Source organism: Macrobrachium rosenbergii, chromosome 56 (genome assembly GCF_040412425.1).
Source record: "Macrobrachium rosenbergii isolate ZJJX-2024 chromosome 56, ASM4041242v1, whole genome shotgun sequence".
NCBI lineage: Eukaryota > Metazoa > Arthropoda > Malacostraca > Decapoda > Palaemonidae > Macrobrachium > Macrobrachium rosenbergii.
This window is the reverse complement of record NC_089796.1, coordinates 47,607,192-47,628,012: the sequence shown is the minus strand read 5'-3', so window position 1 is coordinate 47,628,012 and position 20,821 is coordinate 47,607,192. Positions and strand designations below refer to the sequence as shown.

The 20,821-nt window shown below is 39.0% G+C and overlaps 1 protein-coding gene across 1 annotated transcript in view; it reads left to right on the top strand.

The window, feature by feature from the left end:
- Positions 1-20,821, top strand: part of Mi-2 (chromodomain-helicase-DNA-binding protein Mi-2 homolog) — a 244,711-nt gene that overhangs the window by 24,404 nt on the left and 199,486 nt on the right. The window contains exons 2-6 of the mRNA XM_067100202.1: positions 1,905-2,089; positions 16,208-16,334; positions 16,630-16,787; positions 19,953-20,096; positions 20,305-20,505. Of these exons, the coding sequence (XP_066956303.1) occupies positions 1,905-2,089; positions 16,208-16,334; positions 16,630-16,787; positions 19,953-20,096; positions 20,305-20,505 (815 nt within the window). The remainder of the gene's footprint in view (positions 1-1,904; positions 2,090-16,207; positions 16,335-16,629; positions 16,788-19,952; positions 20,097-20,304; positions 20,506-20,821) is intronic.

Sequence of the window (20,821 nt, the reverse complement as noted above, 5' to 3'; positions counted from 1 at the left end):
TGAAATATCTCGGCGCCCATCATGTGTGTATGCTTAAAAATAAACCGTCAAGTGATTGAAAACCTATATTACGCTGATGACTATTACAACTGTATATAGTAGAGTACTTTACATGTTTCATTCGAAAGGAATATTTCCATCAAAAGGAACGAATGAATTAAATATGCACAGACTCATTTATGTAAGCAGTATCCAATGGGACAGATGTTTTTGAATCCGAACAGTTGTTAAATCAGTGTGAATAGAGTACGTGAAAAATTTACATGTACTGTTATTTTCTGCTTTGCCAGTAACCTAATGTCATACAAGAGGCTGCATATGTATAATAATTAGGTAATAATGAAATCACCAGTAATGGCACCGGATTTCACTGTACCTAGAACTGTTAATTTTTGCTAATAATATCAACTACCTGTGATTCAGTCTTTTTTTTTATATATGAAATTCGGTAAGAAATAATGTTCCCAGAAATTTCTGAAGGTTTTATGTTAGTATATGGTCCCCTTTTCATTACTGTCCAGAGATTTTGGAAAAAATTTTCACCCAAGATAAAGAAAACTGTATACAGTATTTAAGAAGCATATGGAATTGGTAGAAAATGTTTATGTAGGGAATATACAGAATCCTTAATCCTAAATCATGTTTGCAGCCATCCTTGTATTTCACAGACACATATGTTCAGTCACACCTCATTGTTTCAACTCCCATTACACTATTATTTTTACACCATAAAAATAGTTTATTTCTTTTATTTCTTAATCAAATCCTACCATACATTACCCCCATACAACACCAAGGAAGTGCCCTAATCCTTAGTAACCTTTCCTGCAGCACACCATACACACTGTCTCCATCATACTTTAGTGCCTCTCTCTGGTCTCATTCCATCTATCAACTTCTCAATTGACGAATGTCCTCACTGTGCACTTACACTGTACAGGCATTTTGAACCTTAATTAACCCCTACTGTTTTTGTATCTTTCAACCTCATCAAGCCAGGACTGCACTTGGGACAGCCTCTCCATTTGCATCTTTTCATTTGAGTTTCATTTGCTTATTGACCTTCTCTGTATTTACATCCCTAAAGAACAACTTTTTATTCTCTTCCAGCTTTCATAAAGATGGTTCATATTTGCTTAAACTCCACTTCAGTTCTTTTCAACTTTTATTTTTCTTTTTTCTGTTTTGCCAGGACTAAGTAAGAGGGAATGTGTTCCAGCAACCTTTGTAATAGAAAAAGAAGATGAGATGAAATTAAGGAAGTTAAGATTTAAGTAGGAGGAGATAAACACATTAATTAAAACAAAGAATACAGTACGTAGTTGGAAACGACATTTGTTAAGAATGTTAACATTGGGTTACGCATTCATTCTAGCAGATATTTTCCTGGTAATAGATTATAGTAAACTTATGGGAAAAATGTCTCAAGTTTCAAAAGTATGTTATAATGCTTTTCAAATAGTTTGCAAGATGCATGAATAATGAACCAAACTGAGGTAGGTTATATTGGCAGAAAATGTTTTAAACTCAAGGTGTTGCTATCTCAGGTTCAGACATCAAATATGAATCCTTCCGTCAAAATAAAGAATATTTCATATGCTACACTTAATGTCATAGAATGAAGTAAAAATTACAAATGAGTAACAGGTGGTAACAAGATTGAAGAGATCGGTTTGTATTAAATAGGAAGGTATAGAATTGAAAGAAAATAGGGAGTGTGGTTTCTATGATTTTGAATGAGATGGGGATTCACTGAAGTTTTTCTTTAGTAATAGAAAGTCTGTGACTCTTGAACTTCATACCTTTGTGGATGTACAAAATATGAGAACTGTGACATGTAGGTGATACGATTAAAGTAGTAAACCTTTTGTTTTGATACTAAAGGTGAAACTTTTTTGTTTTAGATGAAGAGGAGCAAGATGCAGAGGAAGAGGGTGAAGGTGAAGAAGAACAGGGCGACTCAAATGAGGAGGAACAAGATGAAGAGTGGGGAGGTGGAAAAAGAAAACGGAAGAAAAGCAAGAAAAGGAAATCCTCACGAGGTGATCGGGGAAGGAAAAAACGCAGAAAGAAAGACGAGAGCGAAAGTGTAGGTTCATTTTTGGCTTTTTAATAATTTTAATTAAACACTTGCAGCAGCCGGAAGAATGAAAGGTAAATTTCCCGATTTTTTTAAGCCCTGCTTTTCACAGTCTGGGTTTCAGATCCAAAGAATTTTAATGTTAGCATAATCTATAGTAATTTGTGTACAGTATTGCCCAGTAAGTTCATGTGGAGTATGAGTTGAGTCTTCTCTGGTAATACGGAACAAGCTGTATCTCCCGTACACAAATTGAAGAAACAGTTTCCTACACAGGTACCAAACTCAGGCTCAGGGCCTTAGGAACTGCTCACATCACTTAATACTAGGCCATATAGGAGGTTACAGAAATAATTGTGTATATAAAGCATAAAAAACAGCTTGTATTTCCAGGAAAAATGCAAATAAAAAGAAATTGCAGTTTGCTACAACCAGTTGTTACAAACTATCTTTGTACAAAGTCAAGGGTTTTGTATACTTCAGAACAAACTGCAATTATTTGCAATGAATCTTACCAGATATGAAGATAGCTACTAAAGCTGGTGTCAGTGCATGTTCAGCAACCATGGAAAAATAAGGAAGATAATTGGCTGAGATCCTGTAAAACAGTTGTTGTCTGTTACACCTACCCCTCACCAGGTAAGATCAGAATGTTTACCTTATACAGTCTCTACTCAGAAAAGCTTTGGGTGCCATTTGAATGCAGTGTGTAAGTGTCGTTTTTCTGGAAGTTTGGTATTTTTTTGGGGCTGTTTTAATGGTAAAGTGGTTGTATTCCTTTTTATTTTTCCATTTACATGTCTACCACCAGCAGTATTAGAGAAGGTCTGTAAGATTATGCTTAACAGACAGTCGTCTTTATAGGGTGTATTGCTGAGTCATGGTAAGAAAACATTTTTTATGGAATTCCCAGGAATGACTTAATGATGTAGATGACAGGTGTAATGGATGTGTATCTGAGACAAAATAAGAAATGCATGATATGTCAAGTATCACAAATATAGGGAGTCCAATAGATTGAGTAAGCAGCTTGTTAGATCAGGACTTAAAACTCCTGACATACAAATTCTTTCTTCAACTCCCTCTCCCTACTCCAAATTATTTCCACCTCTTCCACAACCTGAATTTTTATATAAGTAACTTACCAAGTAATTACAGTTATCAGTTCCTACATTTCACTGTAGTTTAAGTTACAAATTTTGCAGTAATGCTCTATTGTTTTGGTGTAGGTAACTGACCCCGCCCACTTTCGGGGAAGAACAGGTACAACCAGGCTCAGGAGCTCAATTTGTTCCTACCACTCTTTGACTGAACATCGGTTGTTGGGTAGCTTTTGTTTTGTTTTGATTTTCACCAGTTGGTTGCAGGCATCACTGACTTTCAGTGAAGTAGAGTAAACCCCCCGTATTCGCAGTCTCACGATTCGCGGACTCACCTATTCGCGGATTTCTCTATGGAACATATATACACATTATTCGCTGAAAATTCGCCCATTCGCCGTATTTTTCACTGAGAAATATTCACTAATTGTATTTTCATATAATTTTCATGACTAAATGCACTTTTTTTGTGATAAAACTATTAAAATACTCAGGTACCCAGGTAGTGCTCGAGTTACGATAATTCGCCTTATGATAATTCAATTTTACGATGGGATAAGCAATTAATACCGATACGACAATATTTATAAAATATTTTTAAATTTCGCGGGGGCACAGACAGTAGCGTACAATCAGGCAGCGAGAGAGACCAAATTACAATAGACCCACTTCTTTTCCTCCATCTATTTATCCCATCTTCTAGTTAAAAAAGTAAAAGAGAATGATAAAGTATTATTAGTAACGTTATACTCTTGCGTAAATGCATACAGCCATAAACAACCGAACGAGAAACTGTTGCTTTGCTTATAACCGACAGCCATAAACAACCGAACGAGAAACTGTTGTTTTACCTATAACTGAATCAGATAACAACAGCCGTTTTGCTTGTATTTCAACCTTCATATGGTAGTAAACAATAAACAATTACCATAGTTATAGTACAAATGACATTAAGTAGAATAGCACTGATATATTTTTACATTATACCCTTATTCACTATGGATAAAAGATTGGCAAGGAAATATACTGCTAAATTTAAGCTGCAAGTTGCAGTTGAAGCTGAGAAAACAATGCTCAAGCTGCTAATGACTATAAATTATCGTGCATTGTCAACATGGATGAAACTCGACCGTGATTAAAATTGGAGAGAAAATACTGTATTTTTTTATCAAAATTACAAGACATGAAAGAACACATATTGCTGCTATTTTTACGCCGATAAACAATAAATATGTAAAGCTTGCATTATGATGAAATCAAGTGAAAAAAGCAAACTTTTTTTTTTTTTTACCACTAAACAAACATGCCCCCAAACAGCTAATGTCATCTATTAACGAAAGAAATAGCTAAATAATTTCACGAGACGTATAAGTTATATTTCGACTTGAAAACACCTCGTATAATGAAAAATAACCTTGCCCCATACAAATAAAGTATCTAGCGAATCATTTACGCTAACTAAAAGCAAGGAAAGCGCTCTGAACCGAGTTAAATACGGCAAAATAAACTTAATGCATAATCGATTTCCAAAACAAAACATTGATTGCTATGATCGCCATTTACAATATTAAAGCAATATAAGAATACAGTAAACCCCCCATATTCATGGTCTCACTATTCGTGGAGTCTCAAATTCGCGGATTTCTCTGTGGAACGTATCTACCCGTTATTCGCAGAAAATTCGCCCATTTGCGGTATTTTTCACGGAGAAATATTCACTAATTACTGTTTTTTCATATCATTTTCATGACTAAATGCACTTTTTGTGATAAAACTATTAAAATACTCGGGTAGGATTTTGAGGTTTTTTGTGTTTAAACTATCAAAATAGGCAGTTCTAAGTGTTTTAGAGAGGTTCTAAGCATTCACGGATTTTAGCTACTCGCAGGATATGGGGGGTTTACTGTATATACAATATTATTGGATACAGTGAATTAACGCATAACATTTTAAAAGATCCATGGAAAAGATGCATATTCGGTACGTTGGTGTTTGTATAATATTATGTGAATATAGAGTAGAGTATAATGTAGGCTAGGCTACCGTATATTTATACGATATACTATAGTGTAGGCTAAGCTAATTCTTGTCTGTTATTATTCAATTTCTCTTTGTATTGAATTATCATAAGACTGCATGAACCTCCAGAATTAGTTGATAATAATTACTATACTGTGTATGTGTACCCTAGTGTAGGCTAGGCTATATTTGAGACATGTTTTTTCCAACAAACAATGGGTTTTTTGGAACCTAACCCCATTGTAAGTAGGATAATACCTGTATAAGCATTTTTAGGTTATTTTTGTGTTTGAACTATCAAAACAGTCAGTTTTAAGTGTTTTAGAAGGGTTCTAAGTATTCGCAGGTTTTAGCTATTCGCAGGGGTGTGATATGCATCCCCTGTGAATACGGGGGGTTTACTGTTTACTGTTTATTTTGGTAGCGCTAACCTATTTTAGCTTAGCTAGTTTCCCGATTGTGACTGAATCATGTCAGATTCTAGTGCTCATAGCATTAGGTATTCCATCAAGGGCTACAAGACTAGATTGAAATCATGTCAGATTCTAGTGCTCATAGCATTAGGTATTCCATCAAGGGCTACAAGACTAGATTGACACATACAATTTGTAGTTCTTGTAGAAGACAAACTTGTTCTCTTGACCTTAATTGCGACGAGTGTAGGGATTGGGATCAAGGGAGATGGAAAACTGTGAATTCTCATATAGCGAGACTGCAAAGAGATAGAGAGAGAAAGGCAGCTGCAAAAGCCAAAGTTAGGTTATCTCTTCTCCTGACGTACCTGTACCTTCAACATTGTGACTGCCTTTTCCCCTGTTCCAAGTCCTCTTACTCCACCATTAACTCCATTACCAGGCTCCCTACATTCCAAGCCCAGTGCCTTAGCCAGCCTCGAAGCCCAGGTAGATAAGAAGTTTGACGTTCTAGTGGATACCATAACCCAGCTTAGGGCTTCGGTTAGGCTCCTGATGGATCAAATGAGTGCTCATAGTGTTGGTGCAAGTGTTGTGTCATTGAAGGAGGTGGCTGCTAACCATCCCACCGATGCTCCTAGATAAAGGCCCCTGCCAAACTCCCCAACCCTGGGAGGAGGCAAACCAGACGTCCAAGGGAGGTCAGTGGGGTTTGCCCATGGGTAGTTGCCCCCTAAACCAAGCCTGTTGTGCGTTCCCAGGACTCGGTTGACAGCCGCTGGAAAGGCGTCCGTTTGGATGTGCACACCTTATCATCAAGTGACTCCATTCCGACTCGTGCAGGAGGTGTTTTTTCAAGTCTTCCAGACCATTGAAAAGGTCTGCAGCCCCTGAGTCCGCTCCTCCACTTCCTAGTAAGCATTCCAGAGATCTGGATAATAGTTCAGAACCTTCGTGCAGCTTCCTGATGTTTCCTGAGTATTTCATCCCCAAGTGCCTATATAAGAACAGTGCCAAGCAGCCAGTAGCGGCCGAGCGCCCAGTGGGGATACGTTCAGTGACAACCGAGCGTCCAGAGGGGGATGAAAGTGTAGTGTGCGGCACCTCATGCTGCTCTCATTGAGTGCCCCTTGCAGTCAGCTTTGACAAGTGCCAGTGTTCCTGCGGTGCGGGGCTCTTCCTTGGACCCGATCCAACATCGACTAGACAAAATATTGGACCTTTTAAAGAATCCTTCATCTGCGGTTCAGGAGCAACCAGACTTAGCTCCTTCTTTGATTTCATCCTCAGAAGAAGACAGAGAAGGATCAACCCACGACAGCTTATGCTTCGTTATTGAAGCACTTTTTATTTTGCTATCCGTCATTCTTCTCCCTTTCGGCTCCGTCATCTCCAGGCTCTGCTTTTTTGATGAGGCAACGGCAGGCTCCTCTAACCTGCGGATGGTTCTCTCCTGCTCCTCAAAGAAAGCCTTGTCCCCCCATCGAGGATTTGTTGTCCGATGAGGGATCTCGGGAAAGCTACCTTTTGCACCCCTCCTCCTCGTTTGATGAAAAGGAGGTATCGTATGCCACGGGAAGCTTCTTCTTTGACTCGACTCAGCGTTCGCTTCTGCCAAGATCTGCTTTTTGTCTTCAGAGTTGGACCACTTAGTGAAGGACTTGTTCAAAGTCTTTAAAATCTTCAGCTTTCTAGATTGGACCATAGGGGCTTTGACGAAGAAGATTGAAGATTGCGCCGCCCTCCAAGACAATTTTTCAGCGGACTGTTTGGGAGTACTGTATTGTCCTGTGCTGACAAGGCGGTTCACGATGGCTTGCAAGAACTAGCTTCTCTGTTCACTTTGAGGTAGTTGTGGTGCTCATTTACCATGAAAGGAGTCACTCCCTCTCAGAAGTCATCTTTTCTCTCTGCTCCTATGGATCATGGTAGTCTGTTCCCTAGTGCTACTTTAGAGCGTGTAGCTTCTGAGTTACAGAAGAGGACGACACAAGATTTACTTGCGCAGTCTACCAAACGACCTAAGTAGCCAAGTCGTACTCCTGTGGCCTTCTTTAGTGCCAGTGTCGCCACTCCATTACAGCAGAGGCCCTTTCTAGGTGGCAGAGCCTGATATCAGTCCCGTCCACGCACTAAGCTCCGTTCACTGTGACTGATCAAGAAATCCTCTACCAGACCCCCCTCTAGCAATTGAGGATTCAGTCCTCTGTGTTGCAGTGGGAGCCAGGCTTCTTCATTTTTGGAGGAAATGGGAAGTATAGAAGGCAGAACCATGGGTAATAGAAGTCTTAAGAGAGGGGTGGGTATTCCATCCCGTTCAACGCAGAACCCCCATTGGCGTCAGTACCCATCAGCTTGACAGCCTACTTTGTAGGCTCACAGAAGTTTTTGGCCCTGTCAGAGGAGGTGACTTCTCTGCTCAGTAAAGGGGCTATAGAAGTTGTGGAAGACGTAAACTTGAAGGGAGTTTTACAACCGCCTTTTTGCCATACCCAAGTCATCGGGAGGTTGTAAACCTGTCCTGGATGTAAGTGCCCTGAATTTCTTCATCAAAACAAAATTACGGATGGAAACCAATTAGTCAGTACTGTCCTCCATCCATCAAGGGGATTGGATGGTGACGATAGACATGGAGGATGCACACTTTCAAATTCCAGTCCACCCGGAATTCAGGAAGTACTTAAGGTTCACATTCCAGGGCAGGGTCTTCCAATTTCGGGCCCTCTGCTTCAACCTCTCCACAGCCCCACAGGTCTTCACCAGGGTTCTTGCCCCATTAGCGAAGTGGCTACTTCTGATGGACATCAACATATGCTTTTATCTCGACGATTGGCTCCTACATTCTCCTTCAAGAACTCCCTGTACAGAGGACTTACAGAAGACACTCCTCACCCAGGATCTGGGCATTTTAATCAACCCCAAACCGCAGTTAGTCCCGACTCAGTCGATCATCTGTTTAGGGACGATGATTGTCTCTTGAGTTTTAGGACTTTTCCGTCATAGAGAAGAACTCAATCCTGCCTTGAGACGGTTCAGAAATTTGCCACTCTCCCTTTCTGCTCAACCAAAGAGTGTATGAGCCTCCTTACCACCCTCTCATCCATAGAGAAGTTCGTGCCTTTAGGGGGCCTTCACACAAGACCCCTTCAGTTCTTCCCAAAGGCCAGCTGGCTACACCCTTTGAACCCAAGCCTAATCTTATTCTCAGATGCTTCGTTTCTGGGGTGGGTGGCTCATCTGCAGGATTCTGAAGTTGCAGGGACATGGTTGCAAGAAGAAAGGAAGCTCCCCATCAGTGTGAGGGAGCTGAAAGCAGTACACCTGGTCCTCCGGCACTTTGCTTCAGTGACGTACACAAGACGGTCACGATCAACTCAGACATGATAGAGTTAGCCTACATCAAGAATTAGGGAGGCACACACTCATTCTCTCTTTGCCAAGTGGCCAAAGATCTCATCTGGTCCCAGAACAACCGTACCCTAATTGTCACCCGTTTTATTCAGGGCAAAATGAATGTCATTCGGAGTTGAGTCGACGCAGACAGGTTTACCGACGGAATAGACACGGAATCTACAGATGTGCACCAACCTGTAAAAACAGTGGGGGAAGCCATCGATAGACCTGTTTGCGACATCGAAAAATCACCGCCTTCCCCTGTATTGCTCACCAGTCCTGAACCCTCTGGCATGGGCAACAGATGCAGTGCTCCAGGACTGGTCTAACCTGGACATGTACACCTTCCCCCCCATTCAGCATGATAAGGGAAGTCGTCGTCAAGTTTCAGTCTCACAGCAACTCTTTGATGACACTTGTGGCCCCGTTTTGGTCGCCTTCTCAGAATGTTGGTGGACTTCCCAAGACTCCTACTACACCGTCGAAATCTTCTCAGGCAACCTCATTTCCTCCGCTTTCATCAAGGTTTGTCCACTCTCGCTCTGACAGGCTTCAACTGTCAGGAAGCTTGTCAGAGCGAAAGGATTTTCAAAAGCAGTTGCAAAAGCTATTGCCAGTTGTAGGCGGCAATCCTCCTCCAACGTCTACCAGGCTAAGGGGTCAGTTTTCCGCAGCTGGCGTCAAAGACACGGTATCTTGTCTTCTGAAACCATTTTAGCACAAATAGTCGACTTTTTAATCTTCCTGAAGTCTCTCTGAGGACTAGCGACTTTACTATTAAGAGTTATATATCCATGCTTAATTCAGTTTTTAGGCACTGAGGACTGGATCTCGCAGCAAGCCATGATAGTGACTTAATTAAATCTTTTGGTACTTCGAAAGAAGACAAACCGACTTTTGTACCTTGGAACTTTGATGTCATACCTTGTTGGCTGTCAGGCCCTCCCTTCGAGCCTCTTCACTCATCATCTCTGAGAGACTTGATGAGGAAAACCCTCTTTTTAGTGGCCTTGGCCACAGCCAAAAGAGTTAGTGAATTGCAAACCAGGGACAAACAAGTTGGCTTTTCACAAGGGGATGTGGTCTGCATGTTCACTCTTGGGTTCCTCGTGAAGAATGAAACCCCATCCAATCCCTGGCCCATTCATTCTCAGTCAAGAACTTAGCAAGTGTCCTTGGCCTGACAGACCAGGAGAGAGTTATCTGTCTGGTCAGAGCTCTAAAGTGTTACCTTGAAAGAACTAAGAACATCAGAGGTCCTGCTCGTAACCTCTGGTGTTCCATAAAGAACCCATCTCGTTCTGTGTCCAAGAACGTGCTGTCTGTCTTTCTTAGAGAAGTAATCTGAATCCCACAATGGTATTCAGGAAGAGGCTTAGGCTTTACCCTAATTGAAAGTTACAGTCCACAAAGGGCAGTTGCCACTTCTCCAGCATTAAAATGCAGTCTGTTGCTCTCCACTGTACTTCAAACTACATATTGGAAGTGTAGATCTGTTTTTGCCTCTCTTTACTTACACGATGTGGAAACCACATATGAAAACTGCAGTATGTTAGGTCCATTCTCTATGGCTGGCTTGGTACTGGGAGAGGAAGGATGGGAGTATATCCTCTGTTTCTCCATCTCCTCGCCTTGATTTTAGGTGATCGAATTATGGGAGCCTAGGGGTACTGTGTACCTGGAGTACCCATCAGTCGTTGTTTATTTAATGGTTTGGTTTTTTACGTGATGTTTAGGTAAGATTATTTGGTCGATTTTTTCTTGTATTGCACCAAGGGCAAGGACTTAACTTTGTTTGTTATGACTCTTAAGCAGCCATTTGGAGCACTCTTTGATTGCGAGGCACCCACTAAAGTAGAGGAGACCCTCGGCTTTACTGCTGTGCCTCTACAGGTTGATGAGCACCGACCAGAAGCAGCACCTGTCTGTTGTAGCGCTCTCACCACGTAAGGTTGCAAAAAGCATTTACCAATGCTGGCCATCTATCTATTTCAGATTCATCTCCATTACTGAGTGTTTTTTAGTAGTTGGTGTCCATATATCCCACCTCCTATCTGCAACGTAATTACTTGGTAAGTTACTTATATAAAAATGACCTTTTTTTAATAAAATAAGGTCTTATATATACTTACCTAGTAATTATATGATCGGAGCCCTCCTGCCTCCCCTTTTCATGGACATAGAGCATGAATGAATTGAGCTTCTGAGCTGGGTTGTACTTATTCTTCCCAAAAGTGGGCGGGGTCAGTTACCTACCAAAACAATAGAGCGCCACCGCAAAATAACTGCCATGAAAAGTAGAACTAATAGCAATGTAATTACTTGGTAAGTATATAAAAAACCTTATTTTATTATGAAAATGTAATTTTTTGCCACTGTCACGTCTGCTGCTCCACCTTCTGTTGCTCCCCATTTGGCTCAGGATCCGTGAGTACATGGTTTATTGCATGATATGGGTTTAGTTTTTGCTTCATTACAAAAAATTTCTTAGTGTATTAAAGATCAAAATAACTATGAATCCTCTCAATGATTAGAATGTTTCATGTTTCCCTTTGAAAGGTAGGACATTGGTGGGTGGTTTTGTCTGTAGTCCCTCTGCTGGACTGCCCTACAATAATGGGAATGCTCTCTTGCCAGGGAACCAAGAGGTTCTGTGCTCTCTGACTCCTGCCTCTCATGCTCTGCCAATCGTTCATTTCAAACATTCACCAAAGGATCATTTTGGGCATGAAGGCAGGCTTTCATCATATGCCTTCTTGTGAAAGTGTAAATGTTAGGCGTCAAGATAGGTGTAAGCTTACAGTTGTATCTGCAAAACTGGATGTTGAAAGTAAACTTGTTACCTGCAGTATTCTAGCTATCCCCACTATACTTCTTGGTTCTGATTTCTCTCAGGCATTGACTGAGTTTTCTCCTCCTCTGTCTTCTCCCAGAAATTCTTTACCTTTTTAGGACATTTCTTTTTCTCACAGCTCCAGTCGTATTGGACTGTTTCTTGTTCCTCCTCTGTCAGCAGCTCTTCTTGTGCTGCAAATGTTTTCTGGCATCATTGCACTTCCCTGTGTCTACTGAGATGCCGACTACTGTCGCTGACTGGCCGACCCTACCCACGTCTGAAATTTCTTGGAACGCTGGAGCGAAATCCTTAATGATGAATTAAAAGAATTTCCTTCCCCTGAAGGAGCTTCTGAGCTTAGTGAAGCCTTAGCTTTCCTTTGGTCCCTCAATAAAGCTATTACTGATGCTTCAGTTGAAGCAGCTCGTGCATTTACCAATGCAGTTCATCAACGCTGTGAGCAACTTACTCTTTCTTGATGTGTTAGGTTTCATCATCTCTGGTATCAGCTGCTATCTTTGAACAGCCTCTGGGTCTTCTGCATAGTCCTAAGATGTTTCAAGCCACTCTGGAGCATGTAAAAACTCCTGAGAATGGGGAACCTCAGGTCCCAGTTTAGGGCTGTCTGACCAACTTCTGGCATGTGTGGCATGATCTAGGGACAGATCCATTGGTGGTGAAGGTACCGATTGAGGGTGACATGATTCCGTTAATGTTACCACCACCTCTCTCTGCCCTTCTGTTACCATTCCCTTCTTATCTACATCATCTGGAAAAGTTCTTGATTCTACAACAGGAGATCAACTTGCTCCTAAAGTTGGCAATAGTGCCAGTGACAGATTCACCGCCAGGATATTACATCTATCTGTTCCTTGTTCCAAACCTTCAGGTGGTTGGAGGCCAGCCCTCAGTATTTCCTGTCTAAAGCTCTTATGTCCTTCCAGTACAGTTCCAGTCATCATGCAGCAAAAAAAGCTGGATGATCTCTTTAGACATGCAAAATGCCTACTTTCACATCCCCATTCACCCTCTATCTCAAAAGTTCTCCCAATTTGTCTTTGAAGACAAAGTTATTCAGTTCAAGGCCCTTTGCTTAGGACTAAGAAGAGCTCCATAGGTTTTTACAAGACTTCTGGTCCATTAGGGGGGAAGTTGCCATCTTTCAGGCATCCAAATTCTTTCATGCCTTTATGACTGGCTAGTCTTTGGCAGATCTCTTAGAGGAGATCCTAATAGAAAAAGACAATCCTGTACATATCACAAGAAACTAAGAGATTCATATAAATCACAAGAAGTCAATTCCGTCTCCATCACAGCTGATTGCATACATAGGGATGAAGATGAACACAGACTTTTCAGGCCTTTTCATGGGAAAAATGGGTTGACAGTTTTCTGTCTTTTCTAGTAAGAATTCAATCCTAAGGCTCTTAGCAGCCAAGCATTGGCTCTCTCTTGGGTCAAATGGTCTTCCTTGAGAAATTTGTAGTTCTGGCCTGATTGAGGATGAGACCAGTGCAGTTTTAAGTAAGGCAAGTTTAGGACAGGTTTTCTCAACCACTCTCTTCTCATCCAGCATTTCTTTGTGAAACCCTCAAGTGGTGGAATGAGTGCTCAAGGCTTCTGTCAGGAATAAGTCTTCAGGTTAGAAGTCCAGACCTCATTTTGCTTTCTGATAATTCCATAAAAGGTTGGGGTGCCAATCTGGGGAATCATCATCGGCTTTCAGGGGCATAGTCGAAAGAGAAACAGCTTCATATTAACAAGATTCTTTAGTCATAGGAACCTTTTGTCGGGGACAAGTTGTCATCATCTCAGACAACACAACACATCTTGTTTACATCAAGAAGCAGGGAGGAATGAAGTCTAGCTGTGTTCCAGTTGGCGCAAGCACTTGTTGTGGATAAAAGCGTGGAACATTGTCCTGGTGCATACCCCAGTTCATTCCAGGGAAGGCCAGTGTCTTGGCATATCGCTTAAGCTTGAAAGATCAGGTTTTAACAACCAAGTGATCTCTTCACCCACAGATGTGTCAAGACATGTGGAAACTGTGGGGGTCTCCAATAGTGGCCCAGTTACAACAGCCCTCAGTGCAAAACTTCCAAATTATTGTGTCCCATTCCAGGACACTCAGGCTTAGGCAGTTGACACCAATGCTCCAGGGTAATTTCATGTACCTGTACCTTTGTAGATAATTTGATTAAATTTTCCTGATTTTTGAGGTATGCTCAAGGCCTCTCAGTACAAGCTGTAAAAGGCACCAAGTCGATGCTGTCTTCTGTTCTCGTGGTCTTGACCTAAAAGACCATTTGAAATTGAAGTTCCTTCATCTAGACATTCCCCTTTTTTTAAGATGTGGTTCTTAAATATCTTACAAAGGAATCTTTTAAACCCTGACAGTCAGCTCCTCTTCAATTTTTAACTATGGAAACACTTTTCAAGTTGCTTTAGCAACAGCCAAATGGGTCAGTGAGCTGCAGACATTCTCTCATGAGGTATGTTTGACAAGCAGCTATGCAGTTTTGTATCTACATCATTTTAGGGCAAAGAATGATTGTAAGGCATAGGCTTGACCGAGAAACATACACATTCCTGGTTTATTGTCTTTGGTAGGTAAGGAGGAAATGCACTTATTCAGTCAAAGCATTGCTTACTTATGTGGACAGGCTTTAACCTTTATGTAATTCTGTTACTAATTTGTTTATTGCTGCTTAGTAAAGTCAGCGCATGAAACCTTGATCCAGTTTTGTTACTCTTATTGAAGATAAAAATGTTTGTTGTATGTGCAGTTAGTACATAATTTAGCTTTCTCAAAAGCCTTTCACTCAAATAGGTAATCAATGGATCTATGTGGAGTTGTCACTTGAAGAGGTAATAAATGGAGCTATGTGGAGGCGTCACTTGAAGAGGTAATCAGTGGAGCTCAATGCAGGTGTAAATCTGTTTTGTGTCACATTACCTTAAGGATGTAGAGAGCATGTAGTATAAGAATTGTAAAGCCCTTACCCCTCAAGATGTAGCAGGGACTGGTTTCCTGCGCCAACAAAGAGAGTAATTATTCTTGTTCAGTTCTATCTCTTTTCTTAGTTAGGTTTTGTTGTTGTGGGGGCCATGAAGGTACTCTTACTTTCATGCTATAGGTGGTGGATTTAGACTGTTGTCTTTTGGGCTTGTGGGACTGAGGCACAAGTTCCTTATTACCTCCACTTCTCTGGAAGTAGCAAATCCCATAAGGGTTCCACTTGCAGTCATTCCTAAGGGCCTTACAATCTTATGAGGATCCAATACTATTGTGGCAATACTGTTCAGGAAGGATACCACATAAGGTAAGGAATGTCTCAATTTTATTAGAAACTGTAAGTCTACCTGGTGGGAATTTTTTAGCCAGCTGCACTAGCCCCCCTCCTTTACATTGTGGTACTCAGTTATCACAATAGTTGGTAAGAGTTATTGCAAATAATATAAATTTTCATAATAAAACTTATTATTTCAGTACTTACCAACCATTAAGTAACAAGTGTTCCAATCTCCCATCTTAGTGGATTTTCTTGAAAGTTTTTCTGAATATAAGGTAGACATTCTGGTCTCACCTGGTGGGGGTAGGTAAACTAGTTAGCAACTGTCAATGATCTTCTTTAATTTGTCATTTTTGCCGAACATGCGCAGGTGCAAGATTTAGTAGCAATCATAATAGTCAGTGAATTGAAATGATAAATTTTGTGGTAATTTTTATTTTTTATAAAGTAAATAGCATTTTTACAATATATATAGTCTAAGCTTTATGTACGTAATACCACTTCTGACTGTCTCTGCAAGATGGAAGAAATACGTGGGTTCAGCCAGATGAGGAACTAATACCTCCCACTCACTTATCCACGCACACCTTAATGAGCAAATCAGCTTTACTTCTGTGTGAAGACTCAGGTTTTGTATAATGTATGTCTAGGAAGGGTAATTCACAGAGGTTTAAATTTATATCATTATAACTAGTGTGTGTGTGATAAACTCAAATATTCAGATTGTGATTTTAGAGGGAGGTTTTTTTTTTACCTGTAACATGTATGTAATTACATACATGTTACAGGTCATAGTCAGAAATTGCAAGCACTTAGCTCCTAGTACAGTTTCCTTTGGTGAGCCTTGTATTTCGAATGTAATTATATATCATCATCTGTAAAAGTATCAGATATTATCAGGGAAGATTTATTTTTCTTTCCCTTGTTTTAACTTTTTTTTTTTTTTTTTTTTTTTTTTTTTGCATGAATAATTTACTTACTGGAAATGAAGTATAGTTATTTATTGACAGTAGTTTAGTATCTTTGAGACAACTAAGGGTGATTTATATTGACCTTGGTATGTTGCCTTGAAGGAAGGAGAATTTGAAGAGGAAAGTGCTAGAGTTGACTCAGATTACCAGGAGGACACACCCAAGGGAAGAGGACGAGGGAAGGGTCGGGGTCGACCAACTCCAACTGCAACTCCTGCCCAGGAGTCGGGTAAGTGTCTTTTGCTTCATTTGTTATTTTGTTGAACTGCAATTTTGTTTTTGGATAGTATTTGTTTGTATTATTTGGTGCAGTATTAGCTGTAATAAACCACTCAGTTTTTGTCATCATTGTATGATTGAGTTTTCAGTCTGTTTTATTAAATACACTTGACAAATTCTTGAGGTAACCAATTTGTTAATCTTTATCAAGATATATAAATCTTTATGACTGAAACTCATTTCCCAGAAGTCCTGCTACACTTTTAATTTTTTTTTTATTCATTTTTATTTATTTTTTCTTTCAGGTGGAGGTGATCAGATGCCTACTGTTGCAGAAGTTTGTGAAAGCTTTGGTCTAAATGATGTTGATTTAGAATATTCCGAACAAGACTATCAAACATTTACGACATACAAGTTATTTCAGCAACACGTTAGACCCCTCCTTGCTAAAGAAAATCCAAGGGTAGGGAATTAATTAATGTAGATTTATAATTTTTTTATCAAAAATTTTTTTTTAATTGTTGATAGGAAAAGTTTTGCTCCTGATTGTAAAACTTGTATTGTGTATTTGTGGTTTTGAATGATTGAAATATTTTGTCGTAGCTTTTTATAACCAAGATATTTTTTTACCATATACAGTGATACCTCAGTACTCATTAATCGATTCCAGAATGCATGATGAGTGCCCAGAATGACGGCAAAAAAATTTTTCCCATAAAGAATTATGTAAAATGAATTAGTTCGTACCAGACCACCCCTGAAAATGCTGTTCTATAAACCACTTTATGCAATGATGAGCTTGTATTTTACCTTTACAACGTAATGATAAATAAAGAAAATAATTAAGTGTACTGTATAAAGTAACGTCATTTTACATTTAGTTTTTCACAAAACATGGCCTTGAAAGCACTTCCACCCGCTAGCCATTTTTCATTTATCCAGATCAAAAATTGTTTTCCTACTTCGCTGAGTGTTTAAGACCTCTGTTTTGTCACAGTTATGATTCCTTTTACAATATCTGCAGCTTTAATTGCTTCTTTTAGGCTTACGATGGTGATCATAATCTTGGCTTGCAGTACTATGCAAAGAGAAAAGAGAGAATCTCAGAAATTCTTTCGTCTCGTTGTCGTAATATTTGCACCGTTTTATATTAGTCGTTACATAAAGTTTTATATATAAAAATGTGCGCAATTTCATGTACAATACAACAGAAAATAACTCATGGTTGTAGCTTTTATCAGTTTTGAAATATTTTCATATAAATCACGATAAATAGAAAAAATTCCACTTTCGGTCAACTTTAACTCGACCAAAATGGTCGAAAACTGCAATTGTAAGCTAAAACACTTACATTCTAGTAATATTCAATCGTTTAACTTCATTTTGCAATAAATTGGAAGTCTCTAGCACAATATTTCGATTTATGGTGAATTTTTAAAAAAACATTTTCCTTACGTCTCTTGCTGATAACTCGGCCGAACATCTCAGAAATTCTTTCGTCTCGTTGTTGTAATATTTGCACCACTTTAAATTAGTCGTTACATAAAGTTTTATATATGAAAATGTGCGCAATTTCATGTACAATACAACAAAAAATAACTCATGGTTGTAGCTTTTATCAGTTTTGAAATATTTCCATATAAATCACGATAAATAGAAAAAATTCTACTTTCGGTCAACTTTAACTCGACTGAAATGGTCGAAAACTGCAATTGTTAGCTAAAACACTTACAGTCTAGTAATATTCAATCAATTAGCTTCATTTTTCAACAAACGGGAAGTCTCTAGCACAATATTTCGATTTATGGTGAATTTTTTAAAAACATTTTTGACGTCCATCCAGCGTTACGAATTCATGCATCATTTTGTGATAATATTTTCTCTGTGTTGCTTTGATCGTTTTAAAATTTGTTGTATACCAAAATCATCGCAATTTAGTGTACAATACAACTAAAAAAAATTAACCTGTTAGCTTTAACCGTTTTGCTTACAGGGCGATTTGTATACAATTATATACGAGTTTTTTTTTTCGCTGTCATATATTCCAATATTTATATATGATAATATTTTTTTTCATTTCTGATGGTTGCATACTAAACTTCAGGCAGTGACAAAAAAATGAGCCAAAAATGAACTCTTAATCTTAAAAACTAAGCATGCTGTGATTTTTTGAAAAAAACTTTTTTTCTGCTTCCGCGCTAACTCACCGAACGCTGCCGGCATACGGGAGACGTTTTTGTAAATAGGGCTTCGGCGTTAAAGGGTTAATGTATTAATTTATATTTTATGTATTATTTTTATGTTATGCGCCATTTTTATTCTGGTATGCTTACATCTACAGAAACATCACCTGATTGCATCTTATCTTACCGACATCATATTTTGATGTACAGTAAACCCCCCGTATTCGTGGGGGATGCTTACCACACACATACACACCCTGCGAGTAGCTAAAATCCACGAATACTTAGAACCCCTCTGAAAACACTTAGAACTGCCTATTTTGATAGTTCAAACACAAAAAAACCTCCAAAAATGCTTATACCTAAATATTTTAATGGTTTTATCACAAAAAGTGCATTTAGTCATGAAAATATGAAAATACAGTAGTTGTGAATATTTCTCAGTGAAAAATAATTTTCTGCGAATATGTATACAGTATATGTTCCGTAGAGAAATCCGTGAATAGGTGAGTCCGCAAATCGTGAGAATGTAAATAGGGGTTTACTGTATAAATTTTGTAAATTATCAAAGCTGGGCTAAAATTATAGCTTACCCCTATTTATAAATGTAGTAAATTTTCAATTAAGCTGAGGTGTGATTTTGTCAGTTTTGGACGTTGCTTTCGCCTATTCCAAAACATTTTGTTTATCAGTGACTGCTTATATTCAGTGCTAACTTTCTTAGGATCTTTTTCTCCTTTGAGTGAAAGATTAAGAAAAATGACTTCATTTTTACTTATGGCAAACTGCTGTTTCTCAATTTGATTGTTTATGCCAGTCCTTGCTGCTGTTTATGTCACTGTTTTACATGACATAGTATGGTGTTTTTAACCGTAAGAAATAATGGTTAACTATTAGACAAGCCATAAGTTTAACAAACCTGGTTAAAATGACATTTTGCGTTTAGTCTACCAAACGTTTGAGTTTAGGCCTATTAATTAGTCAAATGCTAACTTGGATGCAACGTACATTATTATTGGTATGAGTGAAAATATGGTAGAAAATGTGGCAGGCATAGTAAACCTAGCTGAGAATATTCTACCGAAAATAAAATTTGCCCTAGAGCCAAGATGTACTTGATGCACAAAAAAGCAAAAAAACAAAAATAAAAAAAAAGGGTGCACAAAACAGGTTAGAATGGACTGAGAGGGATTCCACACTGATTGAAAGCTCCCCAACTATAATGCTGTTCTCTTTGTTTGGTGTAAAAGAGGTAATGCATCATGTCTTCTCAAGACAAATGTATTAGTTTGCATGTCGAGTGCCAAGCAAACAGCGAGTACCAAAACAATTTTTTCTCATCAAAATGCGTTGTGTGCCGAATTCAAGGAGATTCAAAATCAACAAGTACTGAGGGATCACTGTAATTATTTCCTTTGAATTGCCAAAGTACAATCTTGTTCTAGGTACCTGTCTCCAAATTGATGATGCTAGTGGCTGCTAAATGGCGGGAGTTCACAGCTCGTAGCCAAGAGGATGAGGAAGAAGAGGAGTTAGTGGAGGAAGAAGAACAGGACCCTGAACCAGAACCTGAACCAGAGCCTATCCAGGTAAGGTTTTCCTGGTATTTAAAAGCATGAATAACACCACTCTGGGAAATTGTCTTGTCTGTAGTTTAGGTTTAAGGAGACGTAATCTGAGGCATGTTTTATTTTGCAAATGGAAATGTTTTGTTGATTAGGTTAGATTATAAATGAAGTTTTTGGGTGAATAGTATAAATATTTTCACATGAATGAATAATTCAAATATTGTTGAAGTCTACTCCAAAGGGACGAGGACGACCTAGAAAAGCTAAGAATGAGGAGGATGCCATGGAAGAATATGATGATGATGATGACAGCTCCAGCAAAAAGAAGCGTGGAAGGAAGAGGACGACCACAGCAGAAAGCAAAAGCAAGAAAGGTAGCAAAGTACCCACTCTGAAAATAAAGATTGGCAAGAGGAAGAAGGACACTTCGGTGAGTATGGTGAGATGGTCCAGTCACATTACTTTTCTGTTGCTTTGTTGAACCATTGCTATTGGCTGCTCAAATTTTGTACTAAAGTGAGTTAGAAATGAAGTTTAGAGCAGAATTTTTAAAGGGTTTGATCTAAAGTAAGTGCTCAGTCCTGTGCTTTTGTTGCATTTTTGAGATGATAAATGCTTTTCCTTGTTTTATTGTTACTGTTATTTACATTTTGTCATTCTTTTCCTTTTTTTGTGTGTTGGAAGTATTTTGTTACAAGTTAATTTTTCTAGTTTCAGTTTTCTGTTTTTGAATTTAAGAGACTTAA